General features: G+C 46.3%; 2 protein-coding genes across 2 annotated transcripts; both read left to right on the forward strand.

Moving 5' to 3' along the window:
• The first annotated feature begins 224 nt into the window (after positions 1-224).
• On the forward strand, positions 225-4,493 carry LOC127754947 (uncharacterized). The gene is made up of 4 exons (XM_052280556.1): positions 225-447; positions 995-1,441; positions 2,034-3,380; positions 4,084-4,493. The coding sequence occupies exons 1-4, from the start codon at positions 379-381 to the stop codon at positions 4,117-4,119; spliced, it is 1,899 nt and encodes a 632-aa protein (XP_052136516.1). The 5' UTR covers positions 225-378; the 3' UTR covers positions 4,120-4,493.
• Positions 4,494-9,492: 4,999 nt separating this feature from the next.
• Positions 9,493-12,870, forward strand: LOC127753980 (uncharacterized). The gene is made up of 4 exons (XM_052279427.1): positions 9,493-9,624; positions 10,044-10,448; positions 11,118-12,359; positions 12,447-12,870. Exons 1-4 carry the CDS (start codon positions 9,559-9,561, stop codon positions 12,513-12,515), a joined length of 1,782 nt encoding a protein of 593 aa, XP_052135387.1. The 5' UTR covers positions 9,493-9,558; the 3' UTR covers positions 12,516-12,870.
• Positions 12,871-21,894: the final 9,024 nt, after the last annotated feature.

Consider the following 21,894-nt stretch of genomic DNA (forward strand, 5'->3'; position numbering starts at 1 on the left):
ACTAATACTCCACTTCAAGTTACCAAATGGTTCCAGTGGATGTGCTAGCTTGATCCTAGATCCATCATTAATTGCTGACCTTGTGTATACAGTCGTATAGTACGTTGTCATTATTATCAAGAACATATACGGTGTACGTACGTACCTGCAAGAGATCAAAATATATGGCATATACTTTTAGTAATCGTTTCTCATAGCTTTTCATATGTGTTGTTCTTGCTAGCGACTAGGTTTGCATTGACTTACTAGTTAAGTCGTGGGTCTATTTGAGCCTATATATTGGCACTGAATCAAAAGCTTGTCTTGGAGATTCATTTGCATCAGCCGAAGGCAAGAATCACACAAGACTCGGTTTGACGGTTTACAACAAATAGTATCATGGGGCAACTTCATAATTTGATGCTTCTGCTGCCGTGCCTGATCTTCTCCACGCTACTGCACATAGAGGTTTAACTGCTAATTCCTTGTTTTAAGCCTGTTTCTTAATTTAACTAGTGCTATACATATGCCCCGTGCTTTGCAACGGGATTAGAGGAATACGGACGAACATTGTTTGGTTTTATGGAGTTGGATTTTGTGTTTCCGTTTTTTTCTGAATGGTGAGGGAGGAGCAGGAAGTATCCACTTTTACAGTAGTAGTAAAGAAATTCGCAAAGTACTACTGCTCCAGTTTTCCTTTGAAGACAAAATATTCTGTCAACTTGTACAATGATTTAAATCACTTAACCGACAGAATGGTAAGGGAAATGACCTGTGGAAAAACAGAGGATTAATTGTATATTTATGGGATTCTTATATTTGTAAATGTTTGAGAAAAGCCAACCAGAGTGCTACTCACCTCTGCTAAGTAGCCCAAAAATGATAACCATGTCTTTTCTAATTTTAGAAGACCCGTTTGCAACAATTTAACATCACGAACAATTCCAACAACAATAATATAATAATTTTAACCAACAATATTTCACACATATTGCATCTGAAATTCTGAATGCAGGCGATGAGTGTAGCTGCAGTGAAAGTGAGCACCACACCCATCTTCCCCACAATCCCAAGAGCTCAGACGAACAAGGACTTCCAGGTGTTACTGCGCGTCGAGGCGCCGCCGGCAGCCGATCTCAATGGCCATGTCCCCATAGACGTTGTCGCAGTGCTCGATGTCAGCAGTAGCATGAATGATCCGGTGGCGGCGGCGTCGTCGGAGAGCAATCTGCAAGCGTCGAGGTTGGATGTGCTCAAGGCGTCCATGAAGTTCATCATCAGGAAGCTTGACGACGGTGATCGCCTCTCCATCGTCGCGTTTAACGATGGACCCGTCAAGGAATATAGCTCCGGCTTGTTGGATGTTTCTGGCGATGGCCGGAGCATCACCGGAAAAAAGATCGACCGGCTTCAGGCCCGTGGTGGCACCGCGCTTATGCCAGCCTTGGAGGAGGCCGTCAAGGTATATGTGTGCAATGATGTACAATTATTTGCAAGTTTGGCAAAATGTTACCTTAACCAGCCATGAAAACATGTTGTTTGCGCATATTTCTGGTCAAACTTCTAAAATTTGAAAATCAATATCTTCCTAATATTTTGGTTGGAGGCATCAAAACTGGCTAGTATATGGTACTCCGTACTGAAATATCATATATTATGGGATGGAGGGAGTAGTAATCAATTTTTTTAGTAACACCATATAGATCCACACGTCTTTGTATTATTATGGTAGAAACCAGTGGCTACATTATATCTTGACAACCATGTCAATATCAAAGATGACATATTGTTTTGACCATAAGAAGTACGTAAAATTTCATTTTTTTTAGGCTTAAAAATATGCCATTCTAATGGAGTTATGATTATATTGTATTTTCCCTTTAAATGGAAAATTAAGGATTTACCCTCCTATAGACCAATGGCATGTAAATTAAGGTCATCTAATTAAGGTCACCTATGTGAGTATAAGGACGGTAATTCCTCAATTGCATGATCAAATTTTACAGGTATAGAGTGTGCTATACAAATCTGATCTCTGACCTAATTAATAACAGATCCTGGATGAGCGGCAAAGCAGCAGCCGGAACCGCGTAGGGTTCATCCTCCTCCTCACCGACGGCGACGACACGACCGGATTCCGGTGGAGCCGCCACGCCATCCATGGCGCCGTCGCCAACTACCCCGTCCACACCTTCGGCCTGGGCGCGTCCCACGACCCGGAGCCGCTGCTCCACATTGCGCAAGGATCGCGCGGCACCTACTCCTTCGTCGACGACGACAACCTCGGCAACATCGCCGTCGCCCTCGCCGTCTGCCTCGGCGGGCTCAGGACCGTCGCCGCCGTCGACACGCGCGTTAGCCTCAAGGCCGCCGAGCTGAGCGGCGGCGCGCGGATAGTGCGCGTTGACTCCGGCGGGTACGAGAGCAGCGTTGCTTGCGGTGGGGCCTCCGGTGAGGTCGTCGTCGGCGTGCTCTACGCCGGCGAGGTGAAGAACTTCGTCGTCCACCTCCACGTGCCGGCTGCTTCGTCGACGACCTTGACCTTCTCGTCGTCGGAGTGCGGTTATTACTGCGGCGCCGCCACGGTCTGCGACCATTGCCATCACCGTCACCAGCAGCAGCTGCTCGCCGTCGGCTACTCGTACAGCCACGCTCCGGGCGCCGCCGCCGCAGCAGTGTCCGTCGAAGGGCACGGCGTGTTCGTCGAGAGGCCCGAGGTGGCGGCCGTCTTCGTCTCCGTCGACGGCGTCGGCGTCGGCGGCGGCCGACAGCAACAAATCCCCCTCCCCTCCCCCGTCGTGATGCAGCACATGGTCCGGTTCGAGCTGCTGGAGCTCGTCGCCGGCTTCGCGGAAGCCGAGATGGCGTCGAAGCCAGCGACGACGAAGACGAAGCCGCGCGCCGCCGACGTGCTGCAGGGCAAGTGGGAGGAGTTCCGGCGAGCCCGGCAGTTCTGGGGCGGCGTCGAGCTGGACGGCGTGGAGAGGGAGGTGGACGCCATGGTGGCTAGCCTCAGGGGTGGGCTAGCCTACGTCAGCTCGTGGGTGTCGAGCCACCAGATGCAGCGCGCCACCGCCATGGGCTCGCCGGAGAAGGTGGTGGCCGAGTTCATGACGCCAGCCATGGTGATCATGGTGGAGGAGGCGCGGAAGCTACCACCGCCGCCGCCGCCGGCGGCAGCCGCTGCTGAGGCGGCGAGAGAGAGGCCCGGCGGCTGCGATGGCGGCGACGATCTCCATTACGTGATCCGGCAGCGGCTTGAGCTGTGGTCGAAGGTGAGACGCGAGGTGCCGCTCATGTACCAGGCGTCGTCGGAGCAGGAAGACGTCCAGCTGACCGCCGTGTTCCGGGAGGCGTCGCTGGAGGCCATCGACCGAGCAATGCACCACGACATCTACCTGGTACGTACTTCTACACGGAACTATCATTTTCGTCGCAAAACATATAACCTAATACGATGAATCTATTTTTTTTACATCTAATACGATGAATCTAGATAAAGGTCAATCTTTTTTTTTAACTTCCTTGTGGACATGTCACATAATTTATGTTTTAGACTTTTCAAAGTTAATCAGGTATAAGTTTGACAACCTAATTTGATTTCATATAAATACAAAAGTAGTTGTATGTATATAAGTGTAATATTATGAAATTTTATCTTATAATAAATTTGGAAATGTCAATTCATATGCCTAAAAGTGGTGTTCTTTACAATAATTAACTTAGGTTCGCTGCAGGGATTCTGAAACATGTACCATAATACTCCCTCCATCCCTAAATGTTGGACGCCGTTGATTTTTTAAAAAATGTTTGACCGTTCGTCTTATTCAAAAAATTTAATCAATTATTAATTATTTTCCTACCATTTGATTCATTGTTAAATATACTTTTATGTATACATATAGTTTTACATATTTCACAAAAGTTTTTGAATAAGACGAACGGTCAAACATGTTTAAAAAAGTTAACGGCGTCAAACATTTAGGGAAGGAGATTTAGGGAAGGAGGGAGTATAAGCATTTACAGGAATGATTTTTTTTTTACTCTGAGTACATATAAATCACTTGAATATTACTACTTATCACATCGATCTGGTGGATGCAGGCCGTTGTGCACGTAAGCAACCAGAGGCGATGCTAGATTTTCTGGCCACGGCGATCCGGCGCCAGAGGTGGAATAATTAGCCAATGATGAAGCAGCTTCAAGCCTAATGCTTGTTAGCTATAAGTAATCTTATAAGTATTTTGCCATATGCATGTCTCTATTGCGTTGATTTGCATGTATTGAACAAGTGTATGAGCTTTGCCTATGTTGCTAGCTCGTAGATCAATTTGTGTGTATGCATCACGAGATTAATTATTTACTGGAGAGCTACTTAGCTAGTAATAATCCAGCAGTCGTGTGAGTTGTGCCGTTGCCGTTGGCCGCAAGAGCAAGCTGGATCTGCTCATTTTCCATTACTGTATCCATTTTCCTTCTCAATAAATATTATCTCGTGATCGATTATCCTACCAGCACTTGCTTGTCCATTGTAATTTTTCCTAGGATTTAAATTGTCATTTTAGCTTTGTCCTAATTAAGTCAAACATTCCTAACTTAATTATATAGTTTAACACCATAAGATTTATATTTTTAGATTCATCATAGGAAGTAATTCACGTGTTGGTAAACTATTTTAATTCGTATAATTAAATTAATGGTTAAAGATAAAAATGTTTGACTTAGAGAAAACTCGCTGGTTGCTATGGTCCTTGGTATATTTATCTGTTTGTTCGCATTTGCTACTTTCGTTTCTTTGAAATCAAAAGAACTTGCAAAATTGTCTTGCGATATCTGACTATTCTAATCAATCTGCTCCTTCACAATTAGGAGCAGATCCATCGCCCAGTAACCCTAGAAACCTGCTTAGGCTCGTCGGTGAAAGCACAATGGAAATAATTCCATGTTATTTCAGGGTTTTGGAAATAAATTAATTATGAACACTCAATATATCCATGCTCTAATTCTTTTCTGGATTTGTTCACAATGATTTTCATGATAAACTGATGACTGATCAGTGTCATATGATATATATAAACCTTGATTCACATCAGCTACTCTATTGAGATCTGGCTAGATCATGTAAAGAGATGCTAGATCAGAGCTTCTCTCGTCTTCGAGATGCTATTTTAAGTTTTTTTAGGCTAATTATGTATTAATTTAAAACTCATTGACAGACAAAAAATTTAAATGTATGATCAAGAAAAACTTCAAACAACGAATATTTATGACTAAAAGAGAGTATTACCTTCTCAGCGATAAAATACAAGCCCTTTTTTTAAGGAGGAATTAATTAGTTCAGGTACCAAAAGCTAGTGTGTGTTGCATATCAGCATATGCAACAACTATTTGGTTCATGAAGCAATATATATATGTTGTGTTTGCAAATAGACATGGGAAGAATAGTTTGTAGAAGGGGTAGGCTAGCTTGTCCAAAACTAAACAAAGCTACACTATTCACTACCAGAGTCCAGAAACATTAAAAAAGATTTTTTTGGTAGTGATTGGCCCAAACGAGGAAAAAAGATCAACGGAGTCAAGCTTCCCTTTGGCCAGAGCATGAGCACATCTGTGGATGACGTACCTATGGATGACGTAACAATGGATGACATATACTGATGGGAGTGATCAATTGTCTCAGGCTCTTGCATATATACTCCAGTACAATCGAATTGAATGAAAGAGGACAATCGATTTATTGTTTCATCAAGAAAACCGCTAGCTAATAATCCTCCTAAAACCATTAACTACTCCACATGTGCAATCAAGATTACTGTCCGTTCTCACCACACATTTCATCCGTTTTCACACCTAATCACCCGTCCTCACGTACAAACAATTAATTCTTGTACCGCGTTCGCGCGTGATGAGTAAACAAGACTACCAATAGAAAGTCTTAGGGCCCAATAAGAGAGTGCTTTCTCCGTTTCATAATGTAAGATTTTCTAGCATTATCTATATACATTTAGATGTTAGTATAGATTCATTAACATCTATATATTTGTGGACAATACTAAAAAGTCTTATATTGTGAAACGGAGGGAGTACTCCCGTGTTCGATCGACATCTGAGATACCATCCAACAGAGTTAATGAAATACAAGCTTTTATATTATTAGTATACTCTCTCATACAGTTATTTCTAACGTTTAAATTTTATATTAGGCCCTGCATAGTTCCCACACAAAAAAATTTACACCCTGTCATATCGAACGTTTGAACACTTACATGAAGTATTAAATATAGGCTAAAAATAACTAATTGCACAAATTACAACTAATTTGCGAGACACATCTTTTACGCCTAATTACTTCATGATTTGACAATGTAGTGCTACAGTAAATATTTGCTAATAATGGATTAATTAGGCTTAATAATTAAATTCGTCTCGTGGTTTACTGACGGATTCTGTAATTAATTTTTTATTAGTATTCGAACACCCCATGCGACACCCTATATAATATCCGATGTGTTACGTTAAAACTTTACACCCTTGGATAAACACCCCCTTAGTTAAGCTGGAGGAGTACAATCAACAATGTACTAAATCAACATTATAAGGATAGGAAACAAACTGTTAGCTTTATCATCCAAGTATCAAGGAATGTTTATGTGATGAAATGTACTAAGCAATGGATCTACATGATCATGAGATCGCACGCATGAGAATTGAGAATACTGCACACCTATGGATGACGAAATAATGGATGACGTATACGTACTCACTCTGTCCCATAAACTAACTTCACGTCCAGTTGTCTAGAGTCTCTGCTCTCTTTTTCTTGCATATACCATCAAATTGAATGGAGAAGGACAATCAATCAATTGTCTGATGATCTTATCTCGATCTCATCAAGAAGACCGCTAGTTTGGCCCTTATTAGTTCCCAAAACAAAAAATTTCACGCTGTTCTCACAAGGGCAAGTACTACAAGCCTCTACATATTGCCCCTAAATTTGCCATATAGGATTATGTGATGAGGTGGAGGAGAAAAGTTAGAAGAGAGAGATTGAGCCACCCCTCATGCAAGGAGTAACCTCCACACAATCTCCAAGAAAAGTGGAAGATGAAGTGAGAGTAAACTAATATTGGAATTGGGGTATTATATATATGTGATATATATGTTGTACTTGTTACCTCTTAATTAATGAGAAGATGATATGGCTTAAATTAGATGTGACATCCACCGTAAAACTTGCCCTAAGGGTGTGTTTAGTTCACGCCAAAATTGGAATTTTAGTTAAAATTGGAACGATGTGATGAAAAAGTTGGAAGTTTGTGTGTGAAGGAAAGTTTTGATGTGATGGAAAAGTTGGAAGTTTGAAAGAAAAATTTGCAACTAAACACGGCCTCGAGAGACTTATTTTTTGGAGAGAGGGTAGGGATTTATTTTTTGAGAGAGTCCCTCTCTCCCAACACCCCCTAAGACTTTCACTCTCGTACAACGTTATATATATATATATATATATATATATATATACACACACACACACACACACATATATATACATATATATATACATATATATATATATACACATATATATATATATATATATATACACATATATATATATATATATATATATACACATATATATATATATATATATATATATATACATATATATATATATATATATATATATATATATATATATATATGCAATCAACATCACCGTCCATTCTCGTCAGACAATTAATTCTTGTACTGCATTTTTGTGATGTGTAAGCAAGACTACAATAGCAAGTCTTCTCGGCAATTAATCCCAAATAATAGGGATGCCGACATGTGCAAAACCATCAACACCGTTAAGGGATTATGCTTTTCTAAAGTTTTTCTTTAAGCGTTCAAATTTTATGTCAAAATGTATAGCAACTTCTATAGTATCGAGGAGTGTTTGTACCATGAAATGACTAAAATACCTCTACTTAAAGGGAAAAATCTAATCTAGTCTTTTTATCTTTCTCGTGAAAAAACTTTAGGAAATATATAATTATATTTTGGAACGGAGAGAGTACGTAGCTACATTTAAAGACTGAGGAAGCGTGTTTAATATTCCCACTCTAGAAACTCATGTTAGCTAAACATTAGAAAACCTTATGCTTTATGGTCAAAGTTGCATATAAAACCCAAAATATCATGACTAGTGGCATAAAACTCTACTATTGGTATTATGATTCTAAAGTTTTACAAAACCCCGACCTATATGTGTTGACCACGGATTTACTTAAATTTTTTAGTGTATATGAAATATTTAAGTGTTGAGTTTATGACTAAGATTGATGGTTTAACTCGCTACTTTGAAAAAAAAATATTGTTTTTGGATATGCTGAAATTAATGGAAATTTGAGAAAAGGTAGGACTTTATAAATCATTTACTTCCTCCGTTTCATAATATAAGACTTTCTAGCATTGTCCATATTCATATAGATGTTAATGAATCTAGACATATATGTGTGACTAAATTCATTAATATCTATATGAATGTAGGCAATGCTAGAAAGTCTTACATTATGAAATAGAGGGAGTAGATCATAAAACATGTAGTTTTTACTCATTTTATAAATTAATACAATCCCTGTCTCTAATTAGACCATATCACCAATCATCGAATATGTAAGTATTTTACTTATACTCACTCTTGTCACAAAATAAATGATGTTTTAAAATATAAGCAGCCAACACATTTAAGCTTTGGCCAATAATATCTCTTGGAATATTTTCAATTTGATATTATTTGAAAATGGTATGGCTAGAATTGTTTTCAGATTTGAATATTTACAAAATATTATAAGTTTCCTACTTGTTTCAAGATTTTATATTAATAATTAATAATCAAACTGGTGTCTTGGTGACAATTTCGTTGTAATACTATACACACACACCCCGTTCGAAAGAAAACAACAATCGAGGGACTAGGTTCCAGCAAATGTGCTAAGTAGATCCTAGATCAAGGATTGCTGCAATTTTATGTACTTTCTTTGTATCAAAAATAAATAAATTCCTATAGTTTAAAGTTTGTCGTAAAATAAATCAACTCTTAACTTTTTTGTTACTTTTTCTGGTTCACTAATTAAGAAATTTTCTCCCTTCAATGCAATGCTTTCATGGCCACCAACCAATTCTACACCTTTCTATTAATGGCGGTCTTGGGATACAGGGGATAGTAGGAATTCATTTATTTTGGGGGCAGAGGAGGGGAGCAGATTATGTTTGAAGTCGTTTCTAGAACGTTAAATTGTCATTAACGAGAAACTAAATGAGAACATGTAGGACGCTGTTGCAAGAGATAAAAACAGCCTATTTAAATATATATGTTTTTATTAGTAGCTTCGGTCCTAAGTGTTGATCTACTACTTGACCTAGTTAATTAAGTTGACTTAATTAGTTATGAACCATCTGGGGTAGCTTACTGCTATCAAAGGATCAAGCTAGGGTGAGCTATTTGTGCCTATATATTGGCACTCAACCTTGCTCTTGGAGATTCATTATTTGAAAGAGCATCAAACCGAACGCAAGAATCACATTGCAGTAGAGATGGGTAGACTCCATAATTTGATGCTTCTGTCGGCGGGCTTCTTCTCCACGCTATTGCTCGCACAGGTTTTAACTACTTTCCTTTAACTTTTACAGTATATCTTTAATTTTTCCCATATGGGTATCGTCAGGATGGTGCGCATAAACATCAACATTATGTATACTTGTTATCATGTGACCGATCAATATACAGTAATTAACTCTACTTATTTAAAAGTATACTTGTATACAATAACGACTCTACTTTGGCATTAATTAATATTTTTAGTTACTTGCCAATATGTAACAACAAATATATATGTTTTTTTTTCACAACAACACTGAGAATAACACTCCTAGATTAATGTTTAGTTCTTTTACAGTTGGTTTGTACCAAAATTGAAGTCTTTCGAAAAGGTATAACTGATAGACAAGGAAAAAAACGAGGTGAAAAACTTATCTCAAACCATTGCTGTCACATACACATTCATGTATCATGTGTGCAGGAGATGAGTGCTGCTGCAGGGATGACAGTGAAAGTGAGCACAACGCCTATCTTCTCCAAGATCCCACGAGCTCAGACGAACAAGGATTTTCAGGTGCTACTACGCATCGAGGCGCCGCCTCCAGTGGATCTCAAGGGTCGTGTCCCCATCGACCTCGTCGCTGTGCTCGACGTTGGTGGTGGTGGAATGAGCTTAGAACCAGTGAAGAAGGCCATGAAGTTCGCCATTCGGCAGCTCAGTGATGAAGACTCTCTCGCCATCTTTGGACCACCCATGAGTCGAGAGATCATCCCTAAGTTTATGAATATTCATGGTAACCGAAGGATTGCTGAGAAGAAGGTGGATGAGCTGGAGGGCCGTCGCTTTGCCCATCCAGCAAGGTCTAGCTTGGATGAGGCCCTCAAGGTATGTGCTTTCTTTGGTTTGTGTATTTCTACATCGAGTTCCTAATATATTTTTAGTCCTTGGTCTACTTGCATAGTTGCATACTATAATTAAGAAGATCACGACAATGATATTTGATCAGCTTTGTTATTTATCAGTTGTATAATATTGTCTTATTTGTTAATGAAATCCTAAAAGTGCACAAGTAATTAATATAGGAATGTGGAAAGTGTTTTTCCCACTGAAACGGATGTCCTATACATCATTTGCATGTCATCTAACTAGTCATGAAAGTTTATTAGACTATCTGACAATATAAATCATTGTGTGCTATATTATTTTACAATCATGCAACTATAAATTTAATCTACATGAGTTAAAATTTTCTCGACATATCAATATTTTGTTCAGATCTTTTGATAACTACTTGGTTGGCATTTCGGAGATGGGAAAAAACAAAAGGAGATATATCCCCCTTAATGAGTGAAAAACTAGCTCCATAAAAATGTAACTTTAGCATAAATAATTAAATGTAACTCTACTTTTCTTTTAAATTTCTAGAATTACTCAAGATGTATTTTCTTGCTTATATAGATAAATATTATTTTCTTTTCAAATGCAAGGATAAATATCAAAGTGATTTTTTAAAAAAAACAAAAAAATAATTCATATTGTTCGATATGCGTGCAGATGCTGGAGGATCAGCCGGCGAGCTCTTCCGTCGGCCGCGCCAAGTTCATCGTGTTCGTCACCGACATCACCCGATTCAGCTCCGACATGCCGGAGTTGTCCAAGTACCCCGTGCACGCCTTCGGCCTGGGCGCCTCGCACGACGCGGCGGCGCTGCGCCTCGTCGCCCAGCGGTCGCAGGGCACCTACTCCTTCCTCGACGACGCCAACGCCGACAAGGTCGCCGCCGCGCTCGCCCTGTGCCTCGGCGGGCTCAAGTCCGTCGCCGCCGTCGGTGCACGCGTCGTCCTCAAGGCGGCGAGCGGCAGCGGCGTGAGGATCGACAGGATCAGCTCCGGTGGCTACGCGAGCTCCGTCTCCCACGTCGACGGGGCCTCCGGCGAGATCGCCATCGGCGCGCTCTACGCCGGCGAGGTGAAGAGCTTCGTCGTCCACCTCGACGTGCCCGCCGCGCCTGAGACTTCGCCGGGGGAGGGCGTCTGCTGTGACCAGCAGCAGCTGCTCGTCGCCAGTCTCGACGGCCAGCTCTACACCAGTGGCAGCGGCGTCGACGTCGTCGTCGACGACGCCGCGGCAGCTGGTGGTGGTGGTCCGATCCAAGACGTGCTCGTCGTGGAGAGGCCCCCCGCCGCCGTGCTGCCCAAGGTGCCCTCCGCCATTGTCGTCAACCACATCTTCCAGTTCAGGGTGCTGGAGATGGTCGACGCCTTCATCAACGACGAGATCCTCCTGCGCCGCACTCCGGCGACCGACGTCGACGACCTGGGGACGAAGCTGCTGGCGAGGTGGGAGAGGTTCGTGCTCGAGCACCAGTTCTGGGTCGGCCTCGACCTGGGCTCCCTCGACGGCGAGATCACCGCGGTGGCGAACAGCCTGCGGAAGCAGCAGCAGCACGTCGTCGGCGTCTCGTCGTCGTCGTCGATGGCGGCGTACATATTCTCATGGATGTCGAGCTACAAGATGCAGCGGCCGACGGCGATGGGGTCGCCGGCGAAGGTGGTGGGCGTGTTCGTGACGCTGGAGGTGCACCTGACACTGCAGGTGGCGATCACGGCGGAGAGCGGCGGCGGCGACGGCGAGTGCCACGACGAGTGCGAGTACAGCTGCGTGGAGCAGCTGCCGCCTGCGCCGCCGCTGCTGGTGGCGTCTGGACGCGATGACGATAGCTACCGTTTCAACGCGGCGTACGAGGGCGTCATATCGCTCGACGACATCAACCAATTCATGATCAAAATCTACCAGGTCAACACACGATTTCCTCAAGTGAATTTTCAGTGCTTAATTATTACGAGTACAGTAAAAAATATCTAATAATGATGCATGGTGCAGGGCATGGTGAAAGCGAACAATTTGAAGCAATGCCATCTGATGAATCAGCAGCCGCGTGCTGTCGCCTGAATCTGATTAATCTCTCTACGTTGTTGAGTAATAATACGTCCATCGATCGATCGATGGGATCGATGGGAAACTGTTTTAAACACTCGGATAAACGTCTATCCATTTTTTACATGTCATCGATCAATCCCTGCATAATGCGTGGTAGCTGCAGTTGCCTTATCAGCAGGCGAGATTGATGAGGACGTTTTGTTCAGATTCGTAAAAGTCTGCTTTTTTTTGAACGGAGATAGTATTAGCTATTTGCTAGCTAATACTACTATTAAGATTGAGAATAATAAGGGATGTAAGTGACAACTTTGTTGGTCGTCAATGCATGTAAGATCGAGTTTATAGCAAGCTAGTTAACCTCTGCTCATTGCTTCTTCTTGTTGTTGTTGCATTAATTGTCCAATCCTTCTACACCCTCTTGTCTCGATGGGCCTGGCCCAGGAGAGACCTCAGGTCAGGTAATTTCGGGTCAAGACCACGCTGACTCCCTCAACTGACCACCAAATCTAAATAGTATCCGTTAACCATAATACCAGAAATCTTAACCCCTAAATTGTCAAAACCGGTACAATTTGACTCTCTCGATGGTTTTGGAGGGTGGTTTTGATGACGTAGCGCACACGTGGTAGTGTTGACTTGGTCTTCATCCCACGTGGCATTGACGTGGCGCTTATGTGGCACTAAGATTAAAAAATATATATAGGGCTCATTTGTCATTCACACACACAAAATTTGTGGGCTCCACTGACATATGGGTCCCACATGTCATCTTCTCTCTTTACCCTTCTTCCTCCTCTCTCCCTTATCTCTCTCTCCCCTCGATATGAGCCGGCGGCAGGCGGGGGCTCGAGTAGAGGCGGCAGTGGGCGGGTGCCAGGCGATGGACCTTCGGCGACGAGCGCGGGAGCAGCTCCTCCTTGCGGATGCAGTGCGGACGCTCAAGGTTGCGCGCCGCCTCCGATTTTGCGGCGGCGGTGGGCACGTCTCGGCCTCGAGGCAGCGGTGCGAAGCGAGGAGTGGTGATGGATGCTCCCAGAGCACCACAAGTACGTCTGCGAAGCTCACGACTCCAGCTAGCATGTTGCTGACCTCGTCGATGACCCAGACGTACCCGACTCAGTGCGCAAGAGCCTGCGCCATGACTGCCACCAGCGAGCTCCTAGCATGGCATGCGGCGACGTCCTCCGTCGACCTTCACCAGAAGCTTCCCGACGAAGACCTCCTTGGACGCCGCGCATGCCCATAAGGTGAGTCCTCGTCGGACGATGCCGACGAGGAAGATGATCGGGATAACGGTAGAGACGAGGCAGCGTCGTCGGCCGCGTCCATGAGGTCGGCCATGGTGTCCAGGTCCCTGCCTTGAGCTACGCACTAATGGAGCGAAGCACCCGCTTGCAGCACACGTCCGAAGAGGATGGGGAAGCGGCCATCGTCGGCGGCGCCGCGGCGACGGCCATGGCGCAGTCTATCGGGAGGAGGAAGGAAGCGAGGGGCAGATTCGGCCTCCAGGTCCGCAACTCTAGCGGTCGCCCGCTCGCCGTCCCGCTTGCCGCTGCCGCAGCTCCGGCCCCGCTCGCACCGCTCCCCACACCGAAGAGAAAGAGGGAGAGATAGAGAAGGGAGGAGAGGGAGGAGGAAGAAGGGATAAAGAGAGGATGACATGTGGGACCCACAATTTTTTTTTGTGTGAATGACAAATGGGCTCGCATATATTTTTAAATTTTAATGCCACATAAGCGCCAAGTTATTGCCACGTGGGACAAAGACCAAGTCAACACTGCCACGTGTGCGCCACATCAGCGAAACCGCTCTCCAAAACCACCAAGAGAGTTAAATTGTATCGGTTTTGACAGTTCAGGGGGGTCAAGATTTCTGGTATTGCGGTTGAGAGTTACGATTTAGATTCGGTGGTCAGTTGAGAGAGTCAAAGTGATCTTATTCCGGTAATTTCAAAAGCATCAACTTTTCGTCGAGTTGCAAAATCATCCCCCAACCGTAAAGCCAGATATATGACATCCCTCAACTTACAAAATAGTTCAATTTAGGTCCTTCGATGGTTTTGACTCCGGTTTTGTCCGATGTGGCGGCTGAGTCAAGGTGGAAACCATGCGGGCCCCACACGTCAGCATCTGCTCCCTCTCCCCACTCCATCTCTCTTCCTCTCTCCTCCCCTCTTCACCTCTCTTCCTCTCTTCCACGAGCGGTGGCGGCAGAGAGCAGCTGGGCACAGCAGGTCGATGCGGCGGGCGGCGGCAGCGACGGCGGGGAAAGATCTGATTAAACGGTTTTGTAAGTTAAGGGATGATATATATCTGGCTTTGTGGTTGGGGGATGATTTTGTAACTCGATAATAAGTTGAGGGACCTCCGGTGTACTTTTTCCCGTCAGCGCGTCATGCCAGTATGTGTAACGCTCCGCTTCTCGTGAGACGTTAAAAACTAATTCGGCAAAATCCTATATGCGAAAATTTCGTTCTTTGTGTGCGAGTCTAAGTTGTGCCAAGGATCTCAATTCAAATCCCGTTGTTCCCTCTCATCGAAATCAAAATCCTCCACCTCAAATTCCTCTTCCGATTCAAGTCTCCAAATCAAATTCCGAAATTCAATCGCATCCTTTGAATCCTCGCTAAACACTCGCTCCCAATTCCGAAAAATACCAAACCCTATCTTGAGCCTTCCTTGTTTCCTCCCTGAACCCTCGAGTTCGAATATCGAATTTGAATCCAAATCCAAACTCCAATTCTCTCCAATTCAATTCCTCTGCAGAAGTCTATTTTGCCTCCCTCAGGCTCAGTGGGCCGACTCTTCCTCCCCGGCCCATCTCCCCCTCTCAGTCCAGCCCACCTCTCCCCTCCCAGCCTTCCTCTCCCCTCGCACATGCGTTGCACGCGATCGAGTCGAGAGAGAGAGCGCCGCTCTCTCCCTCTCTCCCTCTCTCTCTCACTCGTTCTCCCTCTTCTCTCACCGTCGCCGCCATTTGAACCCGCCACCGCCTTTGGTTCCCGCGCACGCGCCAGTCGTGGCCGACCGCCCGGTCGCCGCCACCGTCAGCGCCTGCGCCGCGCTGCCGCTCGGCCCCGCTGCCTGCCGCGAGCTCTGCAGCGCGTGCCCGAGCCGCTCCACGCGTGTCCTGCCAAAACCGTGAGGCCGAGCTCCCGCTCCCATCCCTCTCCCTCCCCAACTCGGCAAAGAGAAGAGCTCCCTTTTCCCCTCCTTTTAGCTCCCTTTTTCCCCTCCTTTTCCACTTTTGCCCGACACCGCCGGCGTCATCACCTGCCGCCGCCTTGGCTGCACGCGTCAACGACCGCCAGCTCGCCGCCCTTGCATCCTTGACCGCCCACGAGGTCGGTTTCCTCCCTCCCCAAACCGACATCCCCCGCGCCTATAAAGCCCGAGCCTCCTCCCCATATCCCTCTCGTTTTTCCCTCGCCTTCACCGCGCCATTGTTGCCTTCCCGCTGTCCTTGCCGTCGCCGTCTGTCGCCGAGCACCGAGGGAGCCGGTGCGTGCGTGGACGCGTGACGAGGAGCTCCGGGCGCCACCTCTCCCTCCCTTCGTCTCGCCGCGACTCCATCCGCGCCGCCAACGCCGCACCCCTCTCGTCGGTGAGCTCCCCACCGTGTTCTTCGTCTCGATGAACGCAGTGCCGTCACCCTCGTGCTCTCGCGCTTAGACGCCGCGCCGCGCCCGTCGCCGTTCGCCATAGCTCGCCGGCCGCCTTGCCCTGCCCCGGAGGTCGCTCACCGTCGCCATGACTCCCTAGGCTAGCTCGTCGCCGCCCGTCGCTTGAAACGAGTTCCCGGAGCCGTGTAGAAGCTCCTTCCCCGGTGAATTGGACTCCCGTTGCCCCGACGAATTTTTTTCCCCTTTTCTCCGCCGGCGATGGCCGCCGCCGCAATCCGCCGCCGTCGGTCCCCCGCCCGACGATTCCTTGCGCCGCCACCATCCCCGGGCCCCCTCGAACCTCCCCGGCTCGCCGCCGCGGCCGCCCGCCTCGTCGGCCGCGCCCACGCCGTGCCACCCATCCCGCCGCCGCACGGCCGCCGTCGCCGGCCGCCGTCACGCCTCCCCTCCCACATCCGAGCCGGTGGATGGAACCCCCTTGGCCCCCTCTCGCTTCCGGTGCCCGCCGCTCGCTCCGGTTCGCCGCCGCTCGCCGGAACGCCTCGCGCGTCGTCGGCCGTCCGATCTCCGGGCGCGCCTCCTCCTCCCGTCTCGCCTTGCCGCCGTGGCTGTCCACGTGGACGCCACCTCAGCCGCTCGGCCGCTTGACCGAGTCCACCCCTGCCCAGTCAGCCACCCCCCTCTCTCCTCTGGCTCGTGGGCTTGGCCCATCGGCCGACCCCCCCTCCTCAGCCTATTAAAACAAACGAAGTCTATTATTCCTCCCTCTTCCCAAGCCGAGTGTCCATCCCCCAAGAACAAAGTCCATTTAAATCCCCTCCTTGAACGGTACACCCTTGGCCCCACTCGTCAGTGACTGTCAATAATATTCTTGTGAATATTATTTCTATAAATTCCATAAACCATTTCTCGTATTCCGGAAAAGTCCGATAAATCATTTCCTTGTCCGGAAAATCCCATTCGAGCTTCCAAAAATTCATATCTGACAATCCGTAGCTCCGATTGACTCCGTTCAACTTCCAGTAATTTCGTAAAATTGAGATCTATTTAATGGCACTATTATTTTGTCTAAATAGGATCTTTCCTTTGGTCTTTTGTTTAGGTTTTTGATTGTTTGCGTATAGTTGCGGTTACCGGATTTTCGTCGATCGCGGGTTTTCTCGAAGAATCGTGAAGCTTCGTGAAGACCTTGAGCAAGGCAAGTCACCCTTTGATCAATTGCTCCTATAATTGGAAAATCATTATTATTTTGTTTGCAACTTGCATTATTAGAATCACACACTTATTGCTTGGCCTCGGTTTGCCTGCCAAACCGACGGACCTACCTAATAATCGCACTATTTACCTGTAGGTTGTACTACCCTGATTCCTTGTCGCTCCACCCTTGTGATACTTGGGTATCCGTGCTCTCTGAGCGCGTATACCAAATATCCCACATACACCGTTGATTGTCGAAAAATTGGGAAATGGGTTTGAGAAGCCTTGAAAACCCGACATGTGGTGTCGGTGTGTTTAAAAATAAAATGAATTGTGAAAACTCGCGATGCGGGGGTGGTGCCTGCGTGGCGCTGTCCCGTATTCGCATATAAGGACCGATTCCTGTGGGAAACTCATCAAGCATAACAAAGTGCAACCACAAGGTGGAATGGGACACCCTGGCTAAGTAACTAGTCGGTTCGGGGAAACCTCGCATGCCAATAGTTGGGAACGCCGGGGCGGGGTCGGTTGGAGCCAAACCGGGTTCCTGGTAAGGCAAGAACATGAAACTTGCCAGATTACCGATCGAGGTTGTTGGAGTTTGATTTGTGAAAACTAAAATGGCCTATATTTATGTGAGGATTTGATCCTTCTATGTGGCATGAGGTAACCCTGGGTCGGCTTGGGAAAGGCCTTGTTGCGAACCTCCGATACCGACGGGTGTTCGGAATAAGTTCGTATCTTGTGGGTAAAGTGTACCCCTCTGCAGAGGTTAACTAACTGTTCGAACAGCCGTGCCCACGGTCATGGGCGGATGTAAGGTGGTTCCCGTTGCGTAGATTTGTTTGCTTGTGCTTTGTGAAAAGTTATTGCGGTGTGGGAATCGTAACCAGAATCAGCCTATGTGGCAGATGGATGACCTGAGTGGTCAGAAACGAATCTGTGTGATTCGGGATGTCTACAGGCATCATAGACTAGGCTTCCCGAGTGGAAGCGGAATGTTGTGCTGCTGGGCAGCTGGACTCTGGGAGTCCGAGAAAATGAAAAAGGCTCTGGGAGCCGCCTAATCAAGTGAAATGGCTCTGGGAGCCGATAAGTAATGATCTGACCCGGGAGGTCGGTACATTACCATTTGAGTTGTTGAAAAGCATCTCTTAAGTCGAATTGAGACGCAAGTCTCTTTTCAGCCCAAACTTAAAAAGAAAGAAATCACTTAGTGATTTCAAAAATGATTTCAAACAAAGGATTTGCAAAACAACCTTGCCCCTCTTCCAAGCTTGCATTTAACACCTAAGTTCCCGTGACTTGCTGAGTACGAAAGTACTCACCCTTGCTCTATATAAATATATATAGTTCCTCCGCCTTGAAGTGAAGATGAAGTGAAGTGAAGATTAGGGTTTCGTCCTGGTTCCCAGCCGTCGCCTGTGGTGTTGGGTGTTAGTCCGTTGGTTCCGCTGCTGCTGTTGTTGTTGGTGTTTCCTCGTCCGTGTCGTCGGTTGCATTCTCGGGCTGTTCTGAGCTGCAATCTAAGTTAAGGTAAATAAGTCCTCTATTTATTTTAACGATTTGCAATGATTCATATTTGTCACCGTGGGTACCAGCACTATGTCCTGGGACTGGTACCGAGATCGCGGTTTCGTAGGAAGCGGTTCGCGCCGTTATTCCTACGACACGCTCCTGTTAGGTGCCGTTGTACGGCGGTGCCAGATTGGGGTGTGACAGAGATGGTATCAGAGCCTTAGTTGGCCCTAGGATCGAAACCCCTAAATAAGATGGCATTATTTGAGTACAAAAACTATCTGTGAAAGCTAAGGTGTCGTTGTCCCCTTTAGCTCTAGTTTTGCGAAAAATCTTTTCGTGTCCAAAAGTAGAAGTTAATCATTTGTTTTGACTTTTAACCTAGAGTAAACCTGTCTTCACGCCCAGTTGAAGAAAGGTGTGCTCAAGCCTCTAGGAGTCTTAGTTAAGCCCTTGTTGGTAGGCAACCCTAGCTCCGTCACCCGCTCGGTAGGAGTTGTGGTGAACTAGTGTGTGAGTTTGTTTGGTAGTCCGTGTTCAGGTGTTAGACCAGTTGGGTTACCGGCTGGAATACACCACCTAAGTCTTCTGCATTTTCGAAAACCGTTTTGATCTAGTGTTTTTGTTTTCCTCCTTTTCTTATCCCATTTCTGGTTCGGTCAGATCTCAGTCGCTCTGAAGCAGATGGCTCGTCGTTCTACCCGTCAGATCCGTGCCCCTAACCGCTTTGGTTTTGAAGAAGAGCCAGTTCAGTCAGAAATTCCCGATCAACCAGTTAACCGGACATATGAGAAAGAAGCCGAGAGTGATCATACGATTGCTTCCGGATCAGTTAATGATGTCTCAAGAGGTAATCAACCCCCACCAGTGGACCTTCACCAACTCATGGCCATGCAGACCCAGATATTACAAGGAGTGATTCAGAATATAATTGCTATGCAACAACAACACACACAAGAGCGTCAATCCCATATGGTTCAAGATAATGGCCGATCAAAACTGAATGATTTCTTGAGATCTCGTCCACCGGAGTTCTCTCAAGCAACTGAGCCTATTGAAGCTGACGATTGGATCAAAGATGTGGAAAGGAGATTAAATCTGGTACAGTGTACTCCGCAAGAGAAAACCCTTTACGCTGCATATCTGTTAAGAGGTCCTGCCGCAGATTGGTGGGATAACTACTGCGTCGCCCATCCAGATACTAGTACCATCGCTTGGACAGAATTTGCCGAAGCCTTTCGCTCAGCACACATCCTAGAAAGCATAATTGATTTGAAGAAGGAAGAATTTGCAAATATCAAGCAAGGATCCTCTTGTATCAACGAGTATTTGAGTCACTTCAATAGATTGGCCCGATATGCCCCAGAAGATGTAGACACTGATAACAAGAAGATCATGAGGTTTCTAAAAGGAATGGATGCGAAGTTGCGAGTGAAACTTTTGGCTCACGACTTTCCGACGTTTCAACATATGGTCGATAAGGCCTTGTTACTAGAAGATACAGAAAAAGAGATGCAAGAATACAAGAAACGCAAAGTAATATCCTTAGAGGTTCAAGCAAAAGAAGGTTTGCGTCGAAAAACAAACCCGCCAGTGCAGTACTATCAGGGAGAATCTCAGTATTCCAATGGTTCTGGTTCTACGTCTCGTTCGACAATGTCAGAATCTAGTCAGCAAACCACAGTGATCAACAGTAAAAGCCTTGAAGGAAGTAATTCCGTGTCATGCTCTCCACCTCCGAAAAGACGTGGTCATAAGGCAGGAGTCGAATGTTTCATCTGCCATGAGATGGGACACTATTCGTGGTATTGCCCTCAGAAAGTCAAGTCAAAGCGAGTTCAACCAACGACAGGCCTTCCCAACGTATCTAGACCAAAAAGTTTGAAGGCACCGAACAGTGGATCTATCTCGCTGACGTCACCGCCTGTTGGACAAAGTCGTCTGAACCATGTGCAAGTAGAAACAAATGGAAAAGTTATGAATCTCGAGCAAGTTGAAGGAGCAGGTGAAGAACATGTTCCACATGCAAGAATCGAGCCACAGTAAGTTGAAGCATGCTAAGTGAGTCAGAGTACCAGACCGTTTTGTGGCAAGTTTGCAACATTGAGATAAAGAAAGACCAGCAGAGTCTGAAGCTGTGAAGGAGTCTGAAGATCTCTTTTTGGTTTCGTGTGTGTGATCCACCTTCGAATCTCGGGGTCGAGATTCTTGTAAGGAGGGTGGGTCTGTAACGCTCCGCTTCTCGTGAGACGTTAAAAACTAATTCGGCAAAATCCTATATGCGAAAATTTCGTTCTTTGTGTGCGAGTCTAAGTTGTGCCAAGGATCTCAATTCAAATCCCGTTGTTCCCTCTCATCGAAATCAAAATCCTCCACCTCAAATTCCTCTTCCGATTCAAGTCTCCAAATCAAATTCCGAAATTCAATCGCATCCTTTGAATCCTCGCTAAACACTCGCTCCCAATTCCGAAAAATACCAAACCCTATCTTGAGCCTTCCTTGTTTCCTCCCTGAACCCTCGAGTTCGAATATCGAATTTGAATCCAAATCCAAACTCCAATTCTCTCCAATTCAATTCCTCTGCAGAAGTCTATTTTGCCTCCCTCAGGCTCAGTGGGCCGACTCTTCCTCCCCGGCCCATCTCCCCCTCTCAGTCCAGCCCACCTCTCCCCTCCCAGCCTTCCTCTCCCCTCGCACATGCGTTGCACGCGATCGAGTCGAGAGAGAGAGCGCCGCTCTCTCCCTCTCTCCCTCTCTCTCTCGCTCGTTCTCCCTCTTCTCTCACCGTCGCCGCCATTTGAACCCGCCACCGCCTTTGGTTCCCGCGCACGCGCCAGTCGTGGCCGACCGCCCGGTCGCCGCCACCGTCAGCGCCTGCGCCGCGCTGCCGCTCGGCCCCGCTGCCTGCCGCGAGCTCTGCAGCGCGTGCCCGAGCCGCTCCACGCGTGTCCTGCCAAAACCGTGAGGCCGAGCTCCCGCTCCCATCCCTCTCCCTCCCCAACTCGGCAAAGAGAAGAGCTCCCTTTTCCCCTCCTTTTAGCTCCCTTTTTCCCC

This window comes from Oryza glaberrima, chromosome 11, assembly GCF_000147395.1.
Source record: "Oryza glaberrima chromosome 11, OglaRS2, whole genome shotgun sequence".
Classification (NCBI taxonomy): domain Eukaryota; kingdom Viridiplantae; phylum Streptophyta; class Magnoliopsida; order Poales; family Poaceae; genus Oryza; species Oryza glaberrima.

What these genes read in the sequence shown, in the direction of transcription:
- LOC127754947 (XM_052280556.1), top strand. Translation starts at nt 379, where the DNA reads ATGGGGCAACTTCATAATTTGATGCTTCTGCTGCCGTGCCTGATCTTC. An exon ending in CCTTGGAGGAGGCCGTCAAG is followed by an intron (nt 1,442 to 2,033) that starts GTATATGTGTGC and finishes AATTAATAACAG; the next exon opens with ATCCTGGATGAGCGGCAAAG. An exon ending in TGCACCACGACATCTACCTG is followed by an intron (nt 3,381 to 4,083) that starts GTACGTACTTCT and finishes TGGTGGATGCAG; the next exon opens with GCCGTTGTGCACGTAAGCAA.
- LOC127753980 (XM_052279427.1), top strand. Translation starts at nt 9,559, where the DNA reads ATGGGTAGACTCCATAATTTGATGCTTCTGTCGGCGGGCTTCTTCTCC. An exon ending in CCACGCTATTGCTCGCACAG is followed by an intron (nt 9,625 to 10,043) that starts GTTTTAACTACT and finishes TCATGTGTGCAG; the next exon opens with GAGATGAGTGCTGCTGCAGG. An exon ending in TCATGATCAAAATCTACCAG is followed by an intron (nt 12,360 to 12,446) that starts GTCAACACACGA and finishes TGCATGGTGCAG; the next exon opens with GGCATGGTGAAAGCGAACAA.